General features: G+C 57.4%; 2 protein-coding genes across 3 annotated transcripts in view; one reads left to right on the top strand and one right to left on the bottom strand.

The window, feature by feature from the left end:
* Positions 1-18,289, bottom strand: part of Dock6 (dedicator of cytokinesis 6) — a 44,661-nt gene that overhangs the window by 12,215 nt on the left and 14,157 nt on the right. Inside the window, exons 15-30 of one of the 2 annotated variants that reach the window (XM_090337716.1) lie at positions 14,711-14,828; positions 14,557-14,627; positions 13,955-14,093; positions 13,777-13,878; positions 13,251-13,337; positions 12,789-13,020; positions 12,502-12,663; positions 10,600-10,763; positions 10,118-10,222; positions 6,736-6,828; positions 6,389-6,484; positions 5,944-6,084; positions 3,217-3,330; positions 2,883-3,053; positions 2,318-2,457; positions 2,032-2,201 (exon numbers count right to left, since the gene is read on the bottom strand). In XM_090337716.1, coding sequence (XP_090193842.1) covers positions 2,032-2,201; positions 2,318-2,457; positions 2,883-3,053; positions 3,217-3,330; positions 5,944-6,084; positions 6,389-6,484; positions 6,736-6,828; positions 10,118-10,222; positions 10,600-10,763; positions 12,502-12,663; positions 12,789-13,020; positions 13,251-13,337; positions 13,777-13,878; positions 13,955-14,093; positions 14,557-14,627; positions 14,711-14,828 — 2,105 coding nt within the window. The remainder of the gene's footprint in view (positions 1-2,031; positions 2,202-2,317; positions 2,458-2,882; positions 3,054-3,216; positions 3,331-5,943; positions 6,085-6,388; positions 6,485-6,735; positions 6,829-10,117; positions 10,223-10,599; positions 10,764-12,501; positions 12,664-12,788; positions 13,021-13,250; positions 13,338-13,776; positions 13,879-13,954; positions 14,094-14,556; positions 14,628-14,710; positions 14,829-18,289) is intronic. The other variant, XM_090337718.1, reaches the window with a different exon arrangement.
* Angptl8 (angiopoietin like 8) lies at positions 16,524-18,217 on the top strand. The gene is made up of 4 exons (XM_090337761.1): positions 16,524-16,820; positions 16,954-17,115; positions 17,776-17,885; positions 17,980-18,217. Exons 1-4 carry the CDS (start codon positions 16,524-16,526, stop codon positions 18,005-18,007), a joined length of 597 nt encoding a protein of 198 aa, XP_090193887.1. The 3' UTR covers positions 18,008-18,217.

Raw genomic sequence — 18,289 nt, 5'->3', positions numbered from 1 at the left:
TGTAATCCTAGCTACTCAGGAGGCTGAGATCTGAGGATCGAGGTTCAATGCCAGCCCGGGGAACAAAAGGACCTGAGACTTTTATCTCCAATTAACCTCTAGAAAACAGGAAGTGGGGCTTGGCTTAAGGGTAGGGCAGTAGCCTGGAGCTGAAGAGCTCAGGGACAGTGCCCAGGCCGAGTTCAAGCCCCATGACCACAAAAACACCAAACCAAACCAAAACAGCCCTATGGTAGGAGTTAATCCTGGTATATTCTAAAACAAAACAAAACCCCCTATGAGGTAGGTATTTTTTTTTTAAATCATTCTCCCCTCAGGGATAAGAAAAATGAGACACTGAAGGGTTGGGTTGCAGCATGTGAAGTGTAGAGCTAGGATCTTTTTCTTTCCATTGTTTTGTTGAGACAGGTCTGGCTATGTAGTATCTCCCAGGCTAGCCTCAAGCTTACAACCTTCCTATCTCAGTGTCCCAAGTGCTAGACTACAGGAAGGTACCTCTAGGCCTTAGCAGACATCCTGGCAGTACAGCCAGGGTGTTTTACCTCCACAATCTAGTTCCTGTCTGTGATTTTTTTTTTTTGTGGGTCATGGGGCTTGAACTCTGGGCCACCAATGCCAGGCCTATTCTGTTCCCAAAGAGGTTGCTAAATTGGCCTCAAACAAGTAGCTAGGGTGTGGCTTTTTCCTAAACACTCTTGAGACAAAAAGTAGAATAAGACTAACCAAAGCCCTAGCCCAGCCCAGCTTTGCTCAATTCCAGACTGAGGTGACTATCCTCTCTGCCTGTGACAGGGACAGAATAAATCCTTTCTAAGGGATAATGACACCCCCCAGCCCTCCTGTATTGTCTTTCACACAGTGTCCAAAACAGAACCAGGCAGGAAAGCACAACAGAAATACTACACATAATCAGAGACTGACGCTAGCGAAGTACTGTACATATTCAGAGAAAAAGGGCAAACATTGGCCAAAAGATGAAGAAACCAAAATACAAAACTGAACTCTATGGGGAGGGGGAAAAAATCAAATTGGACATTTTACAGCAGCAACAACCAAAATGTCTGTCATTAAGACCTAACAGATGGGACCGACGAAAGACATATGTGTGCCATCAAAGATGGGTACAGAACGTTCCCAACTGAAACAAAAAGGAGAGAGAGAGAAAAAAGGAGCAGATGTGAGACATAAATCGAAAGGTCTAACATACGTGTAATTCCAGTCCCAGGAGAAAGGAGGGAAAGTGAAGCAGCAAAGAGAAAAAGTTCAAAAGGTAAGGGAGGTGAACTTCTCCCCCACCCCAGGCCTCGGCTCCCCCTCCTCACTGTAAGGTCCCCCACCCACCGTGCCCAGCACAGCCCTCTGCCCTTCCTCACCAGGTGGGCCCCGCTCTCCAGGGCTAAGATCCAGGGGCTGGTTACGCACTTGGTACTGTGGTGTGCCAAATTCCACCTGTCTCTAGGCTCTTACTGATGTCGGGAAGGTCAGGTCCAGGATTGGCTGGTGATGGGGGTGTGTGCCTGGTGGGTGTGGCCGTGGCAGGGGATGTTGGGGGGTGTAGTGACCTGAGGAGGCGTGGCCGATGGATGTGGGCGTGGCATGAGATGTTAGGGGAGACTGGTGGCTTTGCAGAAGACGTTGTGGGCGGGACGATAGATGTGGGAATGCCATGTCGTGGGCGTGGTCGATTGGTGTGGGTGTGGCCACGGAGGGCGTGGCCACGGGTATGTAGACATGATGTGGGATGTAGGAGGTGTGGCAGAGGGTTGTGGGCGTGGCCACATGGGAGGTGATAAGTGGGTGTGGCTTATGCAATGGGCGTGGCTATAGAATGGTAGGCGTGGCCCCAGAATTCTCGTTTTACCAGTGGGTAATCTGAAGCTCGGGTGGCGGGCTTTTGCTCTGCCAGCTCTTACCTCTGTCCCCTCATCCTTAACCGTGCTGCCCTCCGTTCCCAGCCTGTGTTGGTAAGGCCCGGCCCCCAGATCACGGGTCCCGTCCCTCCCCAACCCCCCGCCTCCCGGGCCCCCTGACCCGCAAAGTCGTGCAGTCGGGGCAGCGTGTCCCGGGCGAGCGACAGCAGCGGCAGGTACAGCTCGGCCACGCGGGCCTTCACAGCGGGCTCGGCGAAGCGGGGGTCGGTGTCGTGGCTGCACAGCAGGCTGTGCACCGCGCTGATGGCCTTCTTGTGCAACATGGAGGCCCTGCGGGAGGACGGGGACTCAGCAGGGGTCCACGCACTTTGGATGGGGGATGGGACCACCTGTCCTCCATGGGGACCCAGCCCCACCGCCATGAGTGGGGACCAGCCTCCGCTTACCCCTCGGCCTCAGGCTCCAGGGCGAGAGCCAGCTCTGTTAACAGGAGTCCTGCCAGAAAGTGCTGCTGCCTGAACGGCCTGCTCAGCTCAAACATGCTGGTCACCTTGGGGTCTGGGGCCTGGCTGGAGAAGGTGGAGCCCTGCAGAGATAGGGGGAGATGGGGTGCCTGAGGTCAGGGGTCCTAGGTGAGAGACTTCCTCAAAAAGCCATCTGGGAAATGACTGAAGTGATGATACCACGAGCCACTGATGGGAATGTAGGATGAACTCCTCTGGCGGTGGCAGAGGCTCTGAGGTTAAGGATTAAAGGTGATAATTGGGGTTAACCCATTTGCGAAGGGACAGGGCACGGGGTCAATAGTCCTAAGACCGAGCCAGCAGCTGGCCTGCCAGCCTGATTTCTATTCCTGAATCAGAAGTCCAGGACCCTGCTAAGAACTGCCAGCGTGAGAGTTCAGAGGTGAGAATTCCGAGGTAAAGGGCCCGTCCACCACGAAACCCACTGCAGTGCAGGGAAGGTGAGAGGTCCTAGGTCTACAAGAGGCCCACGCAGAGGCCGGCCCACCTGGGAGGTGGTGGAGGAGACGGAGGGCGAGGGGGAGGCCGGGGGCGACAGCGGGCAGCAGGGAAGGTTGAGGGTCACATAGTGCTCGTGGCTGCACAGGATGCGGGTAAAGTCCATCCGCAGGGTCAGCAGAGCTGCCGGGTTGGGGGCAGACTGCAGTCGGGTGGCCACCTGCAAGGGGGGGGTCAGCGATCGGTGCCATTGCCCCAAATGCCCCACGGGGTCACTGCCACGCCCTCCCCATCACCCGCCGGGCCCCACCCCGCCACCCCAGCCCCGCCCAGGACGGCCCTGGCCACACCCACCCAGCGTCTCCAGGCTCCACCCAACCCACCTGCTTATAGTGACTGCGGACCAGACTGAAGACAAAGCCCCGGTCGGCGAGGGACAGGAGGTCGCTGAGGAAGAAGGCCAGGCTGGCGTTGAGGCGCTCGGCCAGCTCCGCGTCCTGGGGACACAGGAACGTGTGGGTCCTGATCCCAAGGACCACGGACAAACTCCACGAGCTGCCCTGGGCAATGCCCTTCTAGACACGTCCATCTCTGGGGGTACGGGCAGCCCCTTGTCCGCCCTGGCTTCCTTCCCTCTGGCTTCATTTGGATGCGCTTTCCTTTCCACTGTCATCCAGAATTTGAAAAACACAACCGTTGGCAGACAGGAGCGCCTGGCACACCCAGGTCCCGACCCTCTGGATCAAGTTTTACGGTGAGCCGGACCACACTTCCCAGCATGCCTTGCGGTACTACATTTCCCAGAATCCCTTGCATCTGAGTCCAGCCAAGAAACCCCATTCTGGCCAATGAGATGTGGGTCAGCTTTGGGTTGCTTGCAACCCTGAGGTGGAGAGCATCGTGGTGAATTTTCAGGAGCACATCTTACAGGCCCCCACTCCCCCCCCCAAAAAAAAGCCTAAAGCCTCCTTATACTCAGAAATAAACTTTTGGTTCTGTCTGAAGCACGTGTGATTACGTTTGTGCAAACTGGCTTGAGAACCCCTCAGCAATCGTTTCACAAGCATCCCACTGTCAATCAGGGCCTACAAACAAGATGGAGACGGTCCCTGCTGCTTGCCTGACCCACAGCCTGACGTGGGAGAGACAGGAGACAAGGATTCGAGATAATACTAGGTGTGCAGTGGGCTATTTCCAGAGATGCGAGCTCCGGAAAGGTGTCCTGAGCAGCTGCAGCAGTCAGCGTGACGGCCCTGGGCGGGATGAGCCTGGATTGTGAGGGCTCTTACTGTTACTCTGTACCCTTACATGCCACAGTGGTTCACCGGCCTTTGATTCCTTGCAACCCCAAAGGAAGAATAAATAAAATGGGCCTGGAATGTGAGTCAATAGAGAGGAGGAACAAAAATTCTGTCGAGCATGGAGCCTGATATGAGTTGTTAAATGTCACTGGTGGAACTTAGGAACCCAGCTTTAGCCAGGCCCCAGTGACTGAATATCCTAGGAGACTGAGATTTTGAGGACGGAGGTTCTAAGCTAGCCCTGGCAGCAAAGTCTGTAAGACTCTTACCTCCAATGAACCAGCAAAAACAAAAGAAAATGGCAGGAAGTCGAGCTGTGGGTCAAGTGGTAGACCACCAGCCGTGAGCAAAAAAGAAAGACCACTCTGAAACAGCACTTAGCTCTGAGTTCAAGCCTCAAGGCTGGTATATACATACACACACACACACACACACAGATTTTTAAGAGTAGTGTTCTGTCCTGCACCCCACTGTGGCTTGGTTGGTTTTCTCACAATCTGGGAAACTGGGCTCCTCTTGGGAAGGTTCCAGTAAAACAAGGTCGAGACCTTTGAGGTCAGCCCAGAGGACCGTGGCATTAAGCAAGGGCTGCTTGAGTCAGATGACATTTCAAAACCTGGAAAGTTCCCACCAAATCCTAAAGTTCCATTTCTCTTAAAAAGGAAAGAAAAGAGCGCAGTGGCTCACGCCTGTAAGCCTAGCCACTCAGGAGGCTGAGATCTGAGGGTTGTGGTTCAAAGCCAGCCCGGGCACTAAAGTCTATGAGATTCTTATCTCCAATTAATCATCAGAAAATCAGAAGTGGTGCTGTGGCTCAAGCATAGGGCCTTGGGCTGAAGAGCTCAGGGGCAGTGCCCAGGCCCAGGGTTCAAGCTCTAGGACCCACAAAAAAAAAGGGGGGGGGGTGGATGGGACAATCTGGTCTCAAGAGACACAATTCCACAGAGACCTGGTGATCTGGCTCTGAAGGCCTGCCGCCCTCCCAAGAGAAAACGTGATCTCTGGTCTCCATAAATCCTACTTTGATTCCACCCCTTTCCAGTTCTGTGGTTCTACATGATACCTGCACCTCAGTTTCCTCACTAGTAAAAGGCTACATCCCTCCGTGTCTGGGAGAGCTTATTAGTAGCATCTATCTAAAGTACCCAGGTAAAGCCAGGTGCTGGTGGTTCATGCCTAGAATCCTAGCTGCTCAGGAGGATGAGACCCGAGGATCCAGGTTCAAAGTCAGCCCTGATAGGAAAGCCCATGAGACTCTTTATCTCCAACTAACCACCAGAAGACCGGAAGTGGCACTGTGGGGCAAAGCAATCGTCCTGAGCAAAAGGAGCCACAGGGTCAGCGCCCAGGCCCCAAGTTCAAGCCCAGTAAGAACAGAAGTACCTGGGTATGCAGTAAGTGCTCAATAAATTCTCCATACCATTGCTATTAGCATTACTGTTGTCTGCTTAACCCCTGGTAGAGACTGGACTCTGTGATCAAGGTCTCAGAAGAGCAAGGTACATTTATTATGCACTTACTACACACTGGTACCATGCTGGGATGATGGGTCTGCCCTGTAATGTACCTCATCTTCCCTTACAGACTCCACTCCAACCATGCTCCATTCCTAACAGCCCAGATACTGCTTACCACAGGGCCTTTGTACCTGCTGTTGCTAAATCCCACAGGTTTAGTCTTCCCCTCCTTTCAGTCCTACATGAGTGTTGATCCTGGCCTGCCTGCTGGGTCGGCTCCCAGCAGAGACACTGGGCAGGACTGGCGACATCAGCCCACTGGCTTCCCTTATTGAGGCCCTGCACTCCTCACCTTGTGGACACGGGTGATGACCTCCAGGCCCACGGAGCCCACCAGGGCCACGATGTCGTCCAGGAAGCGGCCAGGGAAACGCAGCTTTCGAGGTGTGTCCAGCCGCTGGCCCAGAAGCAGGTGCAGTGCCATGCTCTTCACCTGGGGGGAAGAGTGAACTGGCTGGGGGCGTGGCCTCGAGGGAAGGGGCGTGGCTCCAGGGTCTGAGCTATGGGTGTGGCTATTTACATATAGGCAGGGCTTGAGCTAGGCAGGGGCGGGACTTCATGGATTCTAGCAGTGATTGGTGGGCGGGTGTTGTGTGGGAGGAGCTCAAGCCAGTGGGGGGCGGGGCTTGGGAGTCTGGGTTCCTGGGTTGGTCTCAGCTCCTTTCTCAAGGGAGTCAGGGGCAGTTGGGGGCTCCCCTGGGGTCTCTGGTCAGCAGGTGGGGGGACGGGGGTCTCACCATGAGTTGGAAGAAGAACCAGGCGTGCTGCAAGATGGCCTCTCGCACGGCACTGCCGCTGACCACCCACTGCAGGGCCAGCTCCTCGTGAAGCAGCTGCGGGGCAGGGCCAGAGGTCACAGGGAGCCAGGATGCGGGGAGGGTGAGGATGTGGGGGTAATGGATGATGCAGCTGAAGGGTTTGGGGGGTTCAGAGCAGCAGGAGGCCATGCCAGAGGACAAGACAAGGAGCACATGACAAGTGCCCGGGCCCTGGTCACACCGCAACGTGGCCCTGAGGGGGGTTGCTCTGGATCCCTCTCCTGGGAAGGGGCAAAGGCCAAGGCGCCCACCCTCCCATCCACTACCTTGTGCACAGTGGGTCTCGGCTGGGAGGCTGGCGGGGCCGAGGAGGAACCCTCGAGGTAAGAGGAGGCTCGGCTAGAGCTGCGGTCGGTGGCCTGGGATGGGATGGGATGAAGAGCATGGGATGATGAGGAGTTAGCATGGGTGAGAGGAGGCCACGGGGGCGGAGGCCACCGGAGGGGAGGCCACTGGGACAGAGGCCACCGGAGAGGCCACCGGAGTGGAGGCCACCGGAGGAGAGGCCACCGGAGTGGAGGCCACCAGAGGGGAGGCCACAGGGATGGAAGATGGGAATGGCATGGAGGAAGACGGACGTTCTGCATGGAGTATGGGAGGGAGGAGGTGACTCAGAATGAACAGGCAGAGAAACATGGAGGCATAATACCATGGCTGGAGTGTTTCCACAAGGGGGAAAACTTAATTCCCGTGGTGGATTCCACGTGGGACCTCTAGGAGGTGAAGTGTTTTGTGTTTGTGTGTCTTTTGGTCATGGGGCTGGAACACAGGGCCCGGGCGCTGTCCCTGAGCTCTTTCACTCAAAGCTAGTGCTCAGATCTCAGCCTCCTCAATAGCCAGCATTATAGGAGTGAGCCACGGGCACCCGGCATTCTAGGCTGAGACACAAGGCCAGCCTCTAAGCCATATAGTAAGACCAGTGCCCAAGAAGCCCAAGGGTTTAAGGGAGGTTCAGTGGTTCATTCTTGTCATCTTAGCCCCTCAGGAAGCTAAGATCTATGGCTCAAGGTTTAAAACCAGCCCAGGAGTCTGGTGGCTCACGTCTGTCATCCTAGCTACTCAGGAGGCTGAGATCTGAGGATCAAGGTTCAAAGCCAGGCCAGGCACAAAAGACTGTGAGACTCTTATCTCCAATGAACCTCTAGGAAACTGGGAAGTGGGGCTGTGGCTCCAGGGGTAGGGCGGTAGCTTTGAGCTGAAGAGCTCAGGGACAGCGCCCAGGCCCAGAGTTCAAGCCCCACAACACCCCCCCCCCAAAAAAAAATCATGGGCTGGGCTATGGCTCAGTGGAAGAAGGAAGAGGGCTTCCCTCACAGAGCCCTGGGCTGAATTCCCTCCCACCACAAGAAGAAAAGAGCCGAGAAAACCCAACAGAAATCAATGGAAATGAAGAAAAGAAATGAAACCTCAAGCTGTCTTGGGCTAGAGGCATGGCTCAGTGGTAGAGCATTGGACTTGCGCACACCAGGCCCCGAGTTCAAAATCTCAGTACTGCTGAGAATTAAGGACAAAGAAGCCATGATAAGGAGGCAACAAAGCAGTGACCAGCACAGGAGACCATGTCCACTACAGGAGCAGGATGGAACACGCAAGGGCTGGCCAGCGAGTGTGAGGATGAATCTGCAGAGGGCCAAGAGCATGTGGGGGTCACAAGAGATGAGCTGAGGTGGACCACAGAGGAGATGGTGGGAGAAAAGGTGTAGATAGAGGATATGACATGGTGATGACAACGCTGGGTTCCAGGCCTGGCCCTGCTCCAGCCTCGCGTGGGGCCTCAGTATCCTCATCTGAGAAATGGGTACAACATCGGGCAGTGTGCAAAGCTGCACTCTTCTTCTCCTCCACCACCACCATCCCCGCCCAGGCAGTTAGGAGAAGAGACAGCTCAACGTGGGTGACTCAGGGCCTGGTGTGGTGGCTTCTACTTGTAATCCCTGCCACTCTGGAGGCAGAAATAGAAGGCTGGTAAAGGCTGTCAGCCTGATCAAAGTCTCTCAAAACAAAACGCAGCCGGGCGCAGGGCCTCCAGTCTGTAATCCTGGCTATCTGGGATGTGGAGATAGGGAGGATGTGGGTTTGAGGGCACCTAGGGAAAAATGTTATCCAGACCCCATCTTCACCATGAAGGTGGGGCACAGTGGCCCACACCTGTGGTCCCAGCAGGGAGAATGGTCTAGGTATGAGGATCGCAGTCCCAGCGGGCCTGCATGACAGGTCCCTGAACAAGGGCTCAGATAGTGCTGCAGAAAGGCAGGCTTGGAGAGAACTATTCCCTCTCCTGGTTTTTGGTGGCTGTGGGACTTGAACTCAGGGCCTAGGCGCCATCCCTGAGTGCTTTTGCTCAGGCTAATGTGAGTTTTGAGTGGTTAATTGGAGACCAGAGCCTCTCAAGAACTTTCCCTGACTGGCTCCCGACCACAATCCTCCAATCTCAGCCTCCTGAGTAGCTGGGATTGCAGGTGTGAGCCACCAGTGTCCAGCTAGGATCATCCCTGCTTCTCACTAACCATCCCCAGATTTGTCCATCTAGGCTATGGCCAGCTATGTGGGACCCAAGCCTCTGTCTTTGCCCTTTCCCTTTGACCCCCAAACTGCACCCCTTTACTCTGGCTGATTCTGTCCCCCCTCGAGACACTGGCACCTCATTCTGTTTCCTTTCTTTTTGTGCCAATACCTGTGCTGGAACTCAGGTCCTTGCACTGTCACAGGGCTGGCCCTCTACCTGTTAGGCCGTGCCTCCAGCCAATTGCAGAGGGTCCCAGACTTTTCTGGCTGGGCTAGCCTCCAACTGTGATCCTTTGTATTTCAGCCCCCTGAGTGCTGAGATTCCAGGCATGAGCCACCACACCACGTTGATAGCTTCAATGAATAAAGAAACAGAAGCTCAGAGAGGCGCAGTGGACAGCTGAGGACACAGGATGTGGCTATAGCAGAGTGGGACTCAGGTCTAACTAGAGGCAAAGCACCTCCCCACACCGGAGAGAGGGCAGAATGGGGGAGTCCTTTATCTACAAAGGGGAGAGGGATCCAGGCATCCAGGGCTGAACCCTTGGCTCCTTCGAGGCAGAGCGGTGGGTGGAGGGAAGCTGTGCCGGGAGGAGTGACAGGTGGTCGTATCTGTGTCTAACTTACACGCATCTACATGCCACCCTAGTGCTTTCTGTCTCTGCGCAGGCTGCGGCCTGTGCTTTCTTTTGCACGTAGTTTTGGTGGGGTTGGGGGTAGATGGACCCCAGGGCTTTTGCACAAGCCAGGTGTGCGTAGGGCCACCGAGCCATGCCCCCCCCCCAAATCCAGGCTGTTGTTACTACGTGGCACCTCAGATGACCCCAAGGATGCCTGCAGCCTCAAAGACAGGAAGGAGACCCGCTGCCTCCCGCAGACGGCCACCCGGGTTAGTGGGGGCGTGGAGGAGCGCATGCGTGGTGGAGTAAGAGGAGCGCATGCGTGGCGGTGTGGCAGGAGCGCATGCGTGGTGGAGTGGGAGGAGCGCATGGGTGACGGCGTCAGAGCGCATGCGTGGAGGCGTCAGAGGAGCGCATGCGTGGTGGAGTGGGAGGAGCGCATGCGTGACGGCGTCGGAGGAGCACGTGCGTGGCGGCGTGGGAGGGGCGCGTGCGTGGCGGCGTCGGAGGGGAGCGCGGGCACCTGTCTGGGCTCGGCCCCGCAGAACGGGGGCGCCCGCCGCAGCACCGCCTTGCTGCCGCCCGGAGCGTAGGCGGAGTTCACCCACGAGTGGGAGCGGTCGACGCCCTGGAGAGGCACACGTCAGAGAGGCGGGTCCCCCCCCACGCGCGGGACCGCGCGGGTGCCCACGTCCGCGGCGCGCATGCGCGGTGCCCACGTCCACGTCCGCGGCGCGCATGCGCGGTGCCCACGGCGGCCGCCCTTCCCCGCGCGGGTGTGGACGCCGCGCCTGGCCCTGTCCTCGCAGGCTGTGCTCGAGGCTGGCGCTCCACCGCTGGCTTGGTGCTGGCAGGTCGGAACTAAGAGCCTCAGCCGCCCTGCCCCAGGCTGGCTCTGAGCCGTGGTCCTCCGCCCTGCTGAGCCGGGCTGGGGCCGGGGCTTTCCTGCCCCCCGCCCGGCTGCCCACCCGCCTGGGGGCCGCGCGGGCCCTGCCCCGTCCATACCTTGCTGGCCAGGATCCGCGAGACCTCGTCGTCCACGGAGCCGGGGCCCGCGGCCAGGTCGGGGTTGCTGCTGCTGATGCTTTTAGACCGGGCCAGATAGAGGCTGGCGGGGCGGTGGGAGCCGTGGGCGAGCGTGGCCGCCGGCACGGCCACTGGCGGGGTCCCTGGGGAGGGGAGACAGCGTCGGGCCGCGCCTGCCCCGCACCCCGGGCCCTCCAAGTTGGCGGTGCTTCTTTTCTTCTTTTCTTTGGTTCTGGGATTTGAACTCAAGAGCCCTGCGCTCCCGCTTGGCTTTTTCACTCAAGGTTAGCACCCCAACCTTGAGCCACAGGCCCACTGGGGGCGGGGGAGGAAGGAAGAGTCACATGAACACTGCTGTCGAGGCTGGCTTCGAACCACAGTCCTCGAGAGCTCAGGCTCCCGAGTAGCTGGCATGGCAGCGGGTGGGAGCCGTGCGGGGGCTTCTCAGGGTCCTGTTCCCTTCTCTCAGTCCAGCGGGGCGGGAACCCCTCATTACGTAACAAATAAATGCACGGGCACCGAACACACCCAGCTCTCCTCTTCAATTCTCCTTGGTGCTGCGCTGAGGACAGAGCACTGAATCTCGGCCCCGCCAAACTCAGAATGCTCACAACACAGGGACAGCGGACCTACTAAGCACTTTGTGCAAGTGATTGTCCTTTGTAACTACCATTGTCCCCATGAGGTCCCCTGATTCACGAATGGGAAAGCAGAACACACGTCCAGGGTCAGGACAGCCAAGGATTCAAATCCTAGTTTTGGGTCCCTGGCCCAAGCTACCGAAGGTGCTTGCTGATTGGCTGAAGCAGCTGCCAGTCAAGGGCATGCAGACCACAATCTAAGGCTGGGGCAAAAGTAAATGAGCTGAGAGATCGATCTGTCTGTCTGTCTGTCTGTCTGTCTGTCTGTCTGTCTGTCTGTATCTCTCTCTCTCCCCCTCACCCCACCCCTCTCCCTCCCTCCTTCTCCTTTTTAGGTCTCTATTTTTGAAAATTACTTTTTGGATACCAGAGCTAGGAATTGAACCTGAGGCCTGGGTGCTATCCTTGACGTTTTTTGTTTTGTTTTGCTCAAGGTTGGTTCTCTAACACTTGAGCCACAGCTCCACCTCTTGGGTTGTTTTTTGTTTGGGGGGTTGTTTGGTTTGGGTAGTTAATTGGAGATATGAGTTTCAAGGGCATTCTAGCCCAGGCTTTGGGCCTTGACCTTCCCATCTCAGCCTCCTAAGTCGGTTAGGATGTGAGCCATCAATATGCAGTTTCCTTTATTTTTAATTAATTAATTTATTTTGTCAGTTGTGGGACTTGAACTCTGGACCTTGGTGCTGTCCCTGAGCTCTTCAGCACCCAAAGCTTTGGCCCTACCCCTTGAGCCACAATACCACTTCTGGTTTTCTGGTGCTTAAAACTGGAGATAAGAGTCTCATAGACTTTAGTGCCCGGGCTGGCTTTGAACTTTGATCCTCAGATCAGCCTCCTGAGTAGCCAGAATTACAGGCATAAGCCACAATGCCCAGCTAACTGATTTATTTTCTTGATAAAATGCTATGTGTGGGCTGGGAGTGTGGCCTAGTGGTAGCGTGCTTGCCTAGCATGCAGGAAGCCCTTGGGTTCCATTCCACAGTACCACATACACAGAAAAAGCCAGAAGTAGGGGTATGGCTCAAGTGGTAGAGCACTAGCCTTGAGCACAGAGAGGCTCAGAGACAGAGCCTAGACCCTGAGTTCAAGCCCCCCCCAAAAGATGCTATCTGTGTTGTAAATTGTCCAAACCAAACCTACCTGTGCAACCCCAGGGCTTTTGCACATGCCGTTTCCCTTTCCCTGATCTGCTCTTGACTTGGATTTTTCTTATATCCCAAGGATTTTCACCAGCACTTACCACCAGGGAGGCTGGGCTCGGTGCCAGGGAGGCGAAAGGCGTAGTGGACATAGGCAGCCAGCAACGGGCAGTGAGCACGGCCCTCCTGGCCGGCCTCCAGGCTCCGGTGGACAACGCTGACCACATGAGCCATTGCTTCAAAGGCCCCCCGGCCCAGGTTCACTGTCGGGCAGAGCAGAGGTCAAGTTCCAGGGCCAAGGCCTCTCCTGTCCCTATGGAGAGCCCCTCCTCTCCCACCCGTGAGGGAAACTGAGGCCTGAGCCCTTCTCTGCCCCCCTGCGACTCACCCATCTGGCCTCCAATGATGGGGGGCCGCACGACCAGGTGGACAAGCTTGTCCAGGACATGGTGGGAGAAGGCCACCAGGGGCTCGGGGCTGGCCAGGCGCAGAGAGGCCAGGCTGGCCCGCAGCTCCTGTTCCACGGTGCTCTCGCTCAGCACGGTGTCCTTGAGCCGGAAGGGGAAGGCCCCTTCCTCCAGGACGTGCACCAGCGTGAAGAACTTATCCAGGTGGGGGTCCTGGGGGGGAGGGAGAGGGGGAGACACGGGGTGGGGGTCGAGGTTCAGTGCTGCCAGGGCCCTGCCCCCCACCAGCAGCTTCTCCCCAGGGCCCTGCCCAGCTGACCAAAGTCACGTCCACAGGGCCAGCCCACGCTTGGCTCTCGGTGGCCATTGCCCAACCCCAGAGCAATCGGGCATGAGTGGGGGGTGATTGGGGGGGGCCTGGATCTGGGGGGAGGTCCCCTTACCTGGGGGTGCACCGAGGATGCGGCTGTGAGCTCCACGCTGAACACACCCTTGTGGCCGTCCACCCAGCGCATGCCTGGCAGTGCCACCTGCGGGAGGGAGGGAGTCGTGGGTGGGCACTGGTCCGCCCTTCCCACGCCTATCAGGCCACCAGGCAGTGGCCTGGTGCCCAGCTCAGACCGGGAGAGCAGCTGCACCCCTGACCCCTGACCCTAGCCTGGTCCGCTGGGAAGGGGAAAGGGGCGTCCTTTGGCAGGCTGCAAAGTCACGTGTTCCCCGACAGTGGAAAATGAGGTGACACTTGTTCACCATGAACTTGAACTCCAGAGGAAGCGATGGGCCAGCAAGGGTGCCAGGAGGGGGGCGGGGTACTCAGGACACCCCCCCACTAGTGCCCCCCAAAAGCTGGAAGGGGGCTGGTGGTGCGAGGTACATAGAGACTCCAGAAACACTCTTGGGGGGAGGAGAGGCAGGTCTCTGCATTAGCAGAGGCAAAGGGTGCTGGGAAGCGGGGTACCCTGCACCTACATCGGGGGTCAGCACAGAGTAGCTGGGTGGCAGCTGGTCCACAGACACGGGGAGACAGAAGGGGCCGGTCCGCAGGCGTCCATGCTGCAGCAGGGGGATCCACTGTGAAAAAGTTGAGGGGTCAGGTGGGGGCCTGGCTCGGTGAGAGGGGGCTTCTAAGTGGGGCGCCCCGACTCACAGTGAAGCCCACAGGCGTCTCGAGCGCCGTGCCAGGCCGGGGCTGGCAGCTGACGTGGTAAAAGGTGAAGAGCAGATGGTGGTTCTCGGTCACGCACGCCGGCAGCTGGAGCTTGAACTCCTCGTAGAACTCAGGGGATCTGGAGAGATTGGGGGGTGCAGCCTGGAGTGAGGGATCGCCTACCCCTATTCTGCCCATCTCCCAACTTGGTACATGCAAATATCTCTTTCCATAGCCACCAGGGACCCCATGTGGGCCCACAAGTTTTTGTTGTTTTTTTTTTTAGTGCTGGTCCTGGAGTTTGAACTCATGGCTGGGATGCTGTTTCTGGGCTTTTGTGCTCAAGGGTAAGGTTCACCACTTGAGCCACAGCTCCACTTTTTTGGTGAGTCACTGGAAGGAAGAGTCTCCTTCGTGGACTGTCCTACCCAGGCTGGCTTTGAACCCAGGTCCTCACATCTCGGCCTCCTGAGTAGCCAGGATTACAGGCGGGAGCCACGGGTCTCTGGCTGTCTCTGAAGACTGGTTCTCTTCCTACGTGGCCCACGCTGCCCTAGAACTCCAGGCTCTCTTGCCTCCCCCCACAACCCCACCCCACGCACTTGTTGTGGTAGACCACGGGTGTGAAGGCCTCACGGGTGAACTCGCTGCAGCTGGACTTGCCGAAGATGACCTGGGGAGGCGGGAAGGGGCCGTGAGGGAGGGGCCTGCAGGGACGTGGCACCCCCCCCTCCTCCGCTGGTCACATCCACAGACCGGCAGGGCCTGGCTGGGGTCCTCGCCCGTCATGTACTGGATTCGGACAGCGAGGTTGCGTACGGAACCCTGGCGGCTGCTGAAGTTGAGGCAGTGTGGGTAGACGTAGAGCAGGTTCCTGGGTGGGGGAGACGGGGCAGGTGAAGGGGTGCCCCGGAGGTCCAGGGCTCAGACAGCACGGGAACGCGGGTCCCGAGCCCACCCGGCACACAGGACAGTGGTGGGGCCCCACGTAGAAGCCAGGGGCCTGTGGCTCATGCCTGTTATCCCAGCTACGCAGCAGGCTGAGCCTGGAGGATCGAGGTTCGAGGCCAGCCTGGGCAGGAAAGTGTGTTGAGAATTTCCAAAATATGGAAATGGAGCTGTGGCTCAAGTGGTAGAGAACCAGCCTTGAGTGAAAAAGTTCTCCAAGACAGTGCTCGGGCCCTGAGTTCAAGCCCCAGGACCGCCCCCCCCCCCCCACACACACTATTACTCCCATGGGAGTGAGGGCCACACAGCCCCCCTCAAAGTACAGACAAGGGGCTCAGAGGGGGAGGGGGTAGGAAACAGATGGACACTGACATGGATTTGGGGGTTGGTTGCAGGGCTCTGTGCACCCCCCCAGCATACCAAGGGACATTGACGTCTTAGCTCCTGCCTCGTAGCTGGGGAGACTGAGGCCCGATTTTGCGGCTGGGGATGGAATCTGTGCTGTCTCCTTGTATTATGGAGACATTGAAGATTCTTTTTTGTTGTTTTTTGGCCAGTCCTGGGCCTGGAACTCAGTGCTCAGGGCCTTGGGTTTTCTCAAGACTAGAGCTCTAGAACTTAGCTATAGCACCACTTCTGGCTTTTTCTATGTACATGGTAGCGAGGAATCGAACCCGGGTCTTCACACATGCTAGGCAAGCACTCTACCACTAGGCCAAACTCCCGGCCCGGACACTGAAGATTCTTGTCCACCCTTTGTAGGCAGTAAATAATTATGCCAAACATTTATGGGCTTTCCATGTCTAACAACTTGCTTACTTTTTTCGACTCGTGGTCTGGGCTCTGTCCCTGAGGGTTTGTGCTCCAAGTTGGTGCTCTACCACTTGAACCACAGCTTCACTTCTGGCTTCTTGGGAGTTCACTGGAGATAAGAGTCTCATAGATCTTCCTGCCTCGGTTGGCTCCAAACCCCAATCCTCAGATCTCAGCCTCTTGAGCAGCTGGGATTCCAGGCGTGAGCCACTGCTATCTATTTTTTGTTTGCTTGGTGGTGGTGGTACTGGGGTTGGAACTCAGAGCCTCACATTCACAAGGCAGTATGTTCCGCCACTTGAATCATACCTTCTAGCCCTTGACTTTTACTTTGGATATTGTGCAGGCACGGTCTTGCTTTCTTTCTTTCTTTTTTTTGGCCTGGTCATCCTCGGATCCCAGCCTTCCCCCTTCTGCTTCCCACACAACCAGGGAGACAGGCATGGACCGCCATTTGTCTGTGGAGGTGAGGTCTCACTGACTTTTGGTGCCAACTGGCCTCAGGCTGCAGTCCTCCCATCCCTGCCTCCCAGGTTGCGGGGGTTACAGGCATGCACTACCACACTCAGCCTGGCTGAGTTGGGAAACTGAGGCTCTAGCCAGGTCTGGCCCAGTGCCCTCCGCCCCCGGCGGGCTGAGCCTCTGCCAGCATGCTTCCAGCGTGGCTGGGCCAGACACGCGCCTGATGCAACTCCCCAGCCAGTGCCAGGCGCTTGAGCAACACGGGTTAACCATTGACGGGTTACCAGCAGGCAGGGACCATAAAAGGCCCAGCGGTGGCTCTGGGACCATGATTCAGACGCCAGCCATGCCTGTGTTGTCTCTGTACCTGCTGTGTGCCCTGGTCACCGTGGCGCTGCCCGTACCAGCAGCTCCCGTGGGGGGCGCCCAGCCGGCCCAGCATGAGGAGCTGACTCTGCTCTTTCATGGGGCCTTACAGCTGGGCCAGGCTCTGAATGGCGTTTACAAGAGCACGGAGGAGAAGCTGATGGAGGTCAGGCGCAACTTGGGCCTCTTTGACCAGGCACTGGGACTCCTGGGAACCAAAGTCCATGAGGGTCGGGATGCTGCTCAGAAGCTTCGCACAAGCTTATTGGAGATGCAGGTGGGCATGACGCGTGGGGCTTTGTGGGGTAGATAGGAGTCTGTAGAAAGATGACTGGCTAGGTTGTCTGAGAGCTCGGGCAGCGCAAAGGCAGGCTGGTCACAGCACTAACACCCTACTGTCTTTCAAACAGACGGAAGAGGATGCCCTGCAGCTCCGCACAGAGGCCACAGCCCAGCTGCTGGGGGAAGTGACCCAGGCCCAGCGAAGGCTGAGAGACAGTGTGAAGCAGCTGGAAGTCCAGCTGAGGGGCGCCTGGCTGGGCCAGGCTGGCCAAGAATTTGAGGCCATCAAGGTAAGTGGTTTTCTCAAAACTTCTGAAAGTTGCGTCGTGGACACCTCCCACATCAGGGCGAAAACCAGCACCCTCTCCCCTGCCTCAGTTTCCCCACTTGCAGACAGAGGTAACAACTAATATTTCAGAGCAAAATCAGGGACACGGTACCTAGTAACATGCCTTGTGACTAGGCATGGTCTGAGGCCCCTGGAACAAGTTCTGGGGTGCTCATGACCCTACCTTAAACCCATTTTCTAAGCTGGGAGCTGGTGGCTCACACCTGTAATCTTAGGTACTCAAGAGGCTTGAGATCTGAGGATCGCAGTTCAAAGGCAGCCAGAGCGGGCAAAGTCCATGAGACTTTGATCTCCAGTGTGGACAACCAAAAAGCCAGAAGTAGAAGTTATGGCTAGCTTAGCCTTGAATGAGAAAGCTCAGGGACAGCGCCCAGGCCTTGAGTTCAAGCCCCAACACGGGCGTGCATGCGCATGTGTACACGTACACATGTACACACACACACACACACTCTTTACATATGGTGGCATGGAGAGCAAGGAGGGTGGTTGACAAATTCCAGTGTCACCTGGATGGGGGAGGGGGCCTGAGTAGGATCGGGGATTACAGGGGACCCTCTACCCCCCCCACACACACACTGAAGCTCTTGTCCTGTTCCCGCAGGCTCACACTGAGAAGCAGAGCCACCTGGTGTGGGCCCTCACCGGTCACCTGCAGCGCCAGAGGCTGGAGATGAGAAAGCAGCGGCAATGGCTGCGGCAGATCCAGGAGAGGTGAGTGTGTTGGGAGTTGTCTGACACCCATGGCAACTGGAGCGAGTCCCCTCCCTCCTCCAGGCCTGGACTCAACCCCCATGTTTCTTCCCAGACTACACACTGCGGCGCTACCAGCCTGAACCTCCTGCCTGTGTAGAATGGAGGGCAAGACACCGTCTCAAGGGACGCTTCCGGGCGCCTGCAGCAGCTGGGAGGAGCGGCCCGCCCACAGGCCGGCCAGGGTGCCCCGCTTCCGGCCACGGAGCAGAGCCCGAGCAGGCCGGGTCGAGGACGGAAGAGAGGAGGAGCGGGAGAAGGACATATGAACCCCCTTTGAGCATTAAAGCCATGCGCTGGCGTACCCCATGCGCGGCTGTGTGTGAGGATGGGGGTTCCCCAGAGCCAATCCCCGCCCAGCACCC

This window comes from Megascapheus bottae, chromosome 1 (genome assembly GCF_031878675.1).
Source record: "Megascapheus bottae isolate mThoBot1 chromosome 1, mThoBot2.hap1, whole genome shotgun sequence".
NCBI lineage: Eukaryota > Metazoa > Chordata > Mammalia > Rodentia > Geomyidae > Megascapheus > Megascapheus bottae.
Note: the sequence above shows the minus strand (reverse complement) of the source record. Positions and strands in the feature narration are given on the sequence as shown.

What these genes read in the sequence shown, in the direction of transcription:
- Angptl8 (XM_090337761.1), top strand. Translation starts at nt 16,524, where the DNA reads ATGCCTGTGTTGTCTCTGTACCTGCTGTGTGCCCTGGTCACCGTGGCG. An exon ending in AAGAATTTGAGGCCATCAAG is followed by an intron (nt 17,116 to 17,775) that starts GTAAGTGGTTTT and finishes CTGTTCCCGCAG; the next exon opens with GCTCACACTGAGAAGCAGAG. An exon ending in CTGCGGCAGATCCAGGAGAG is followed by an intron (nt 17,886 to 17,979) that starts GTGAGTGTGTTG and finishes GTTTCTTCCCAG; the next exon opens with ACTACACACTGCGGCGCTAC.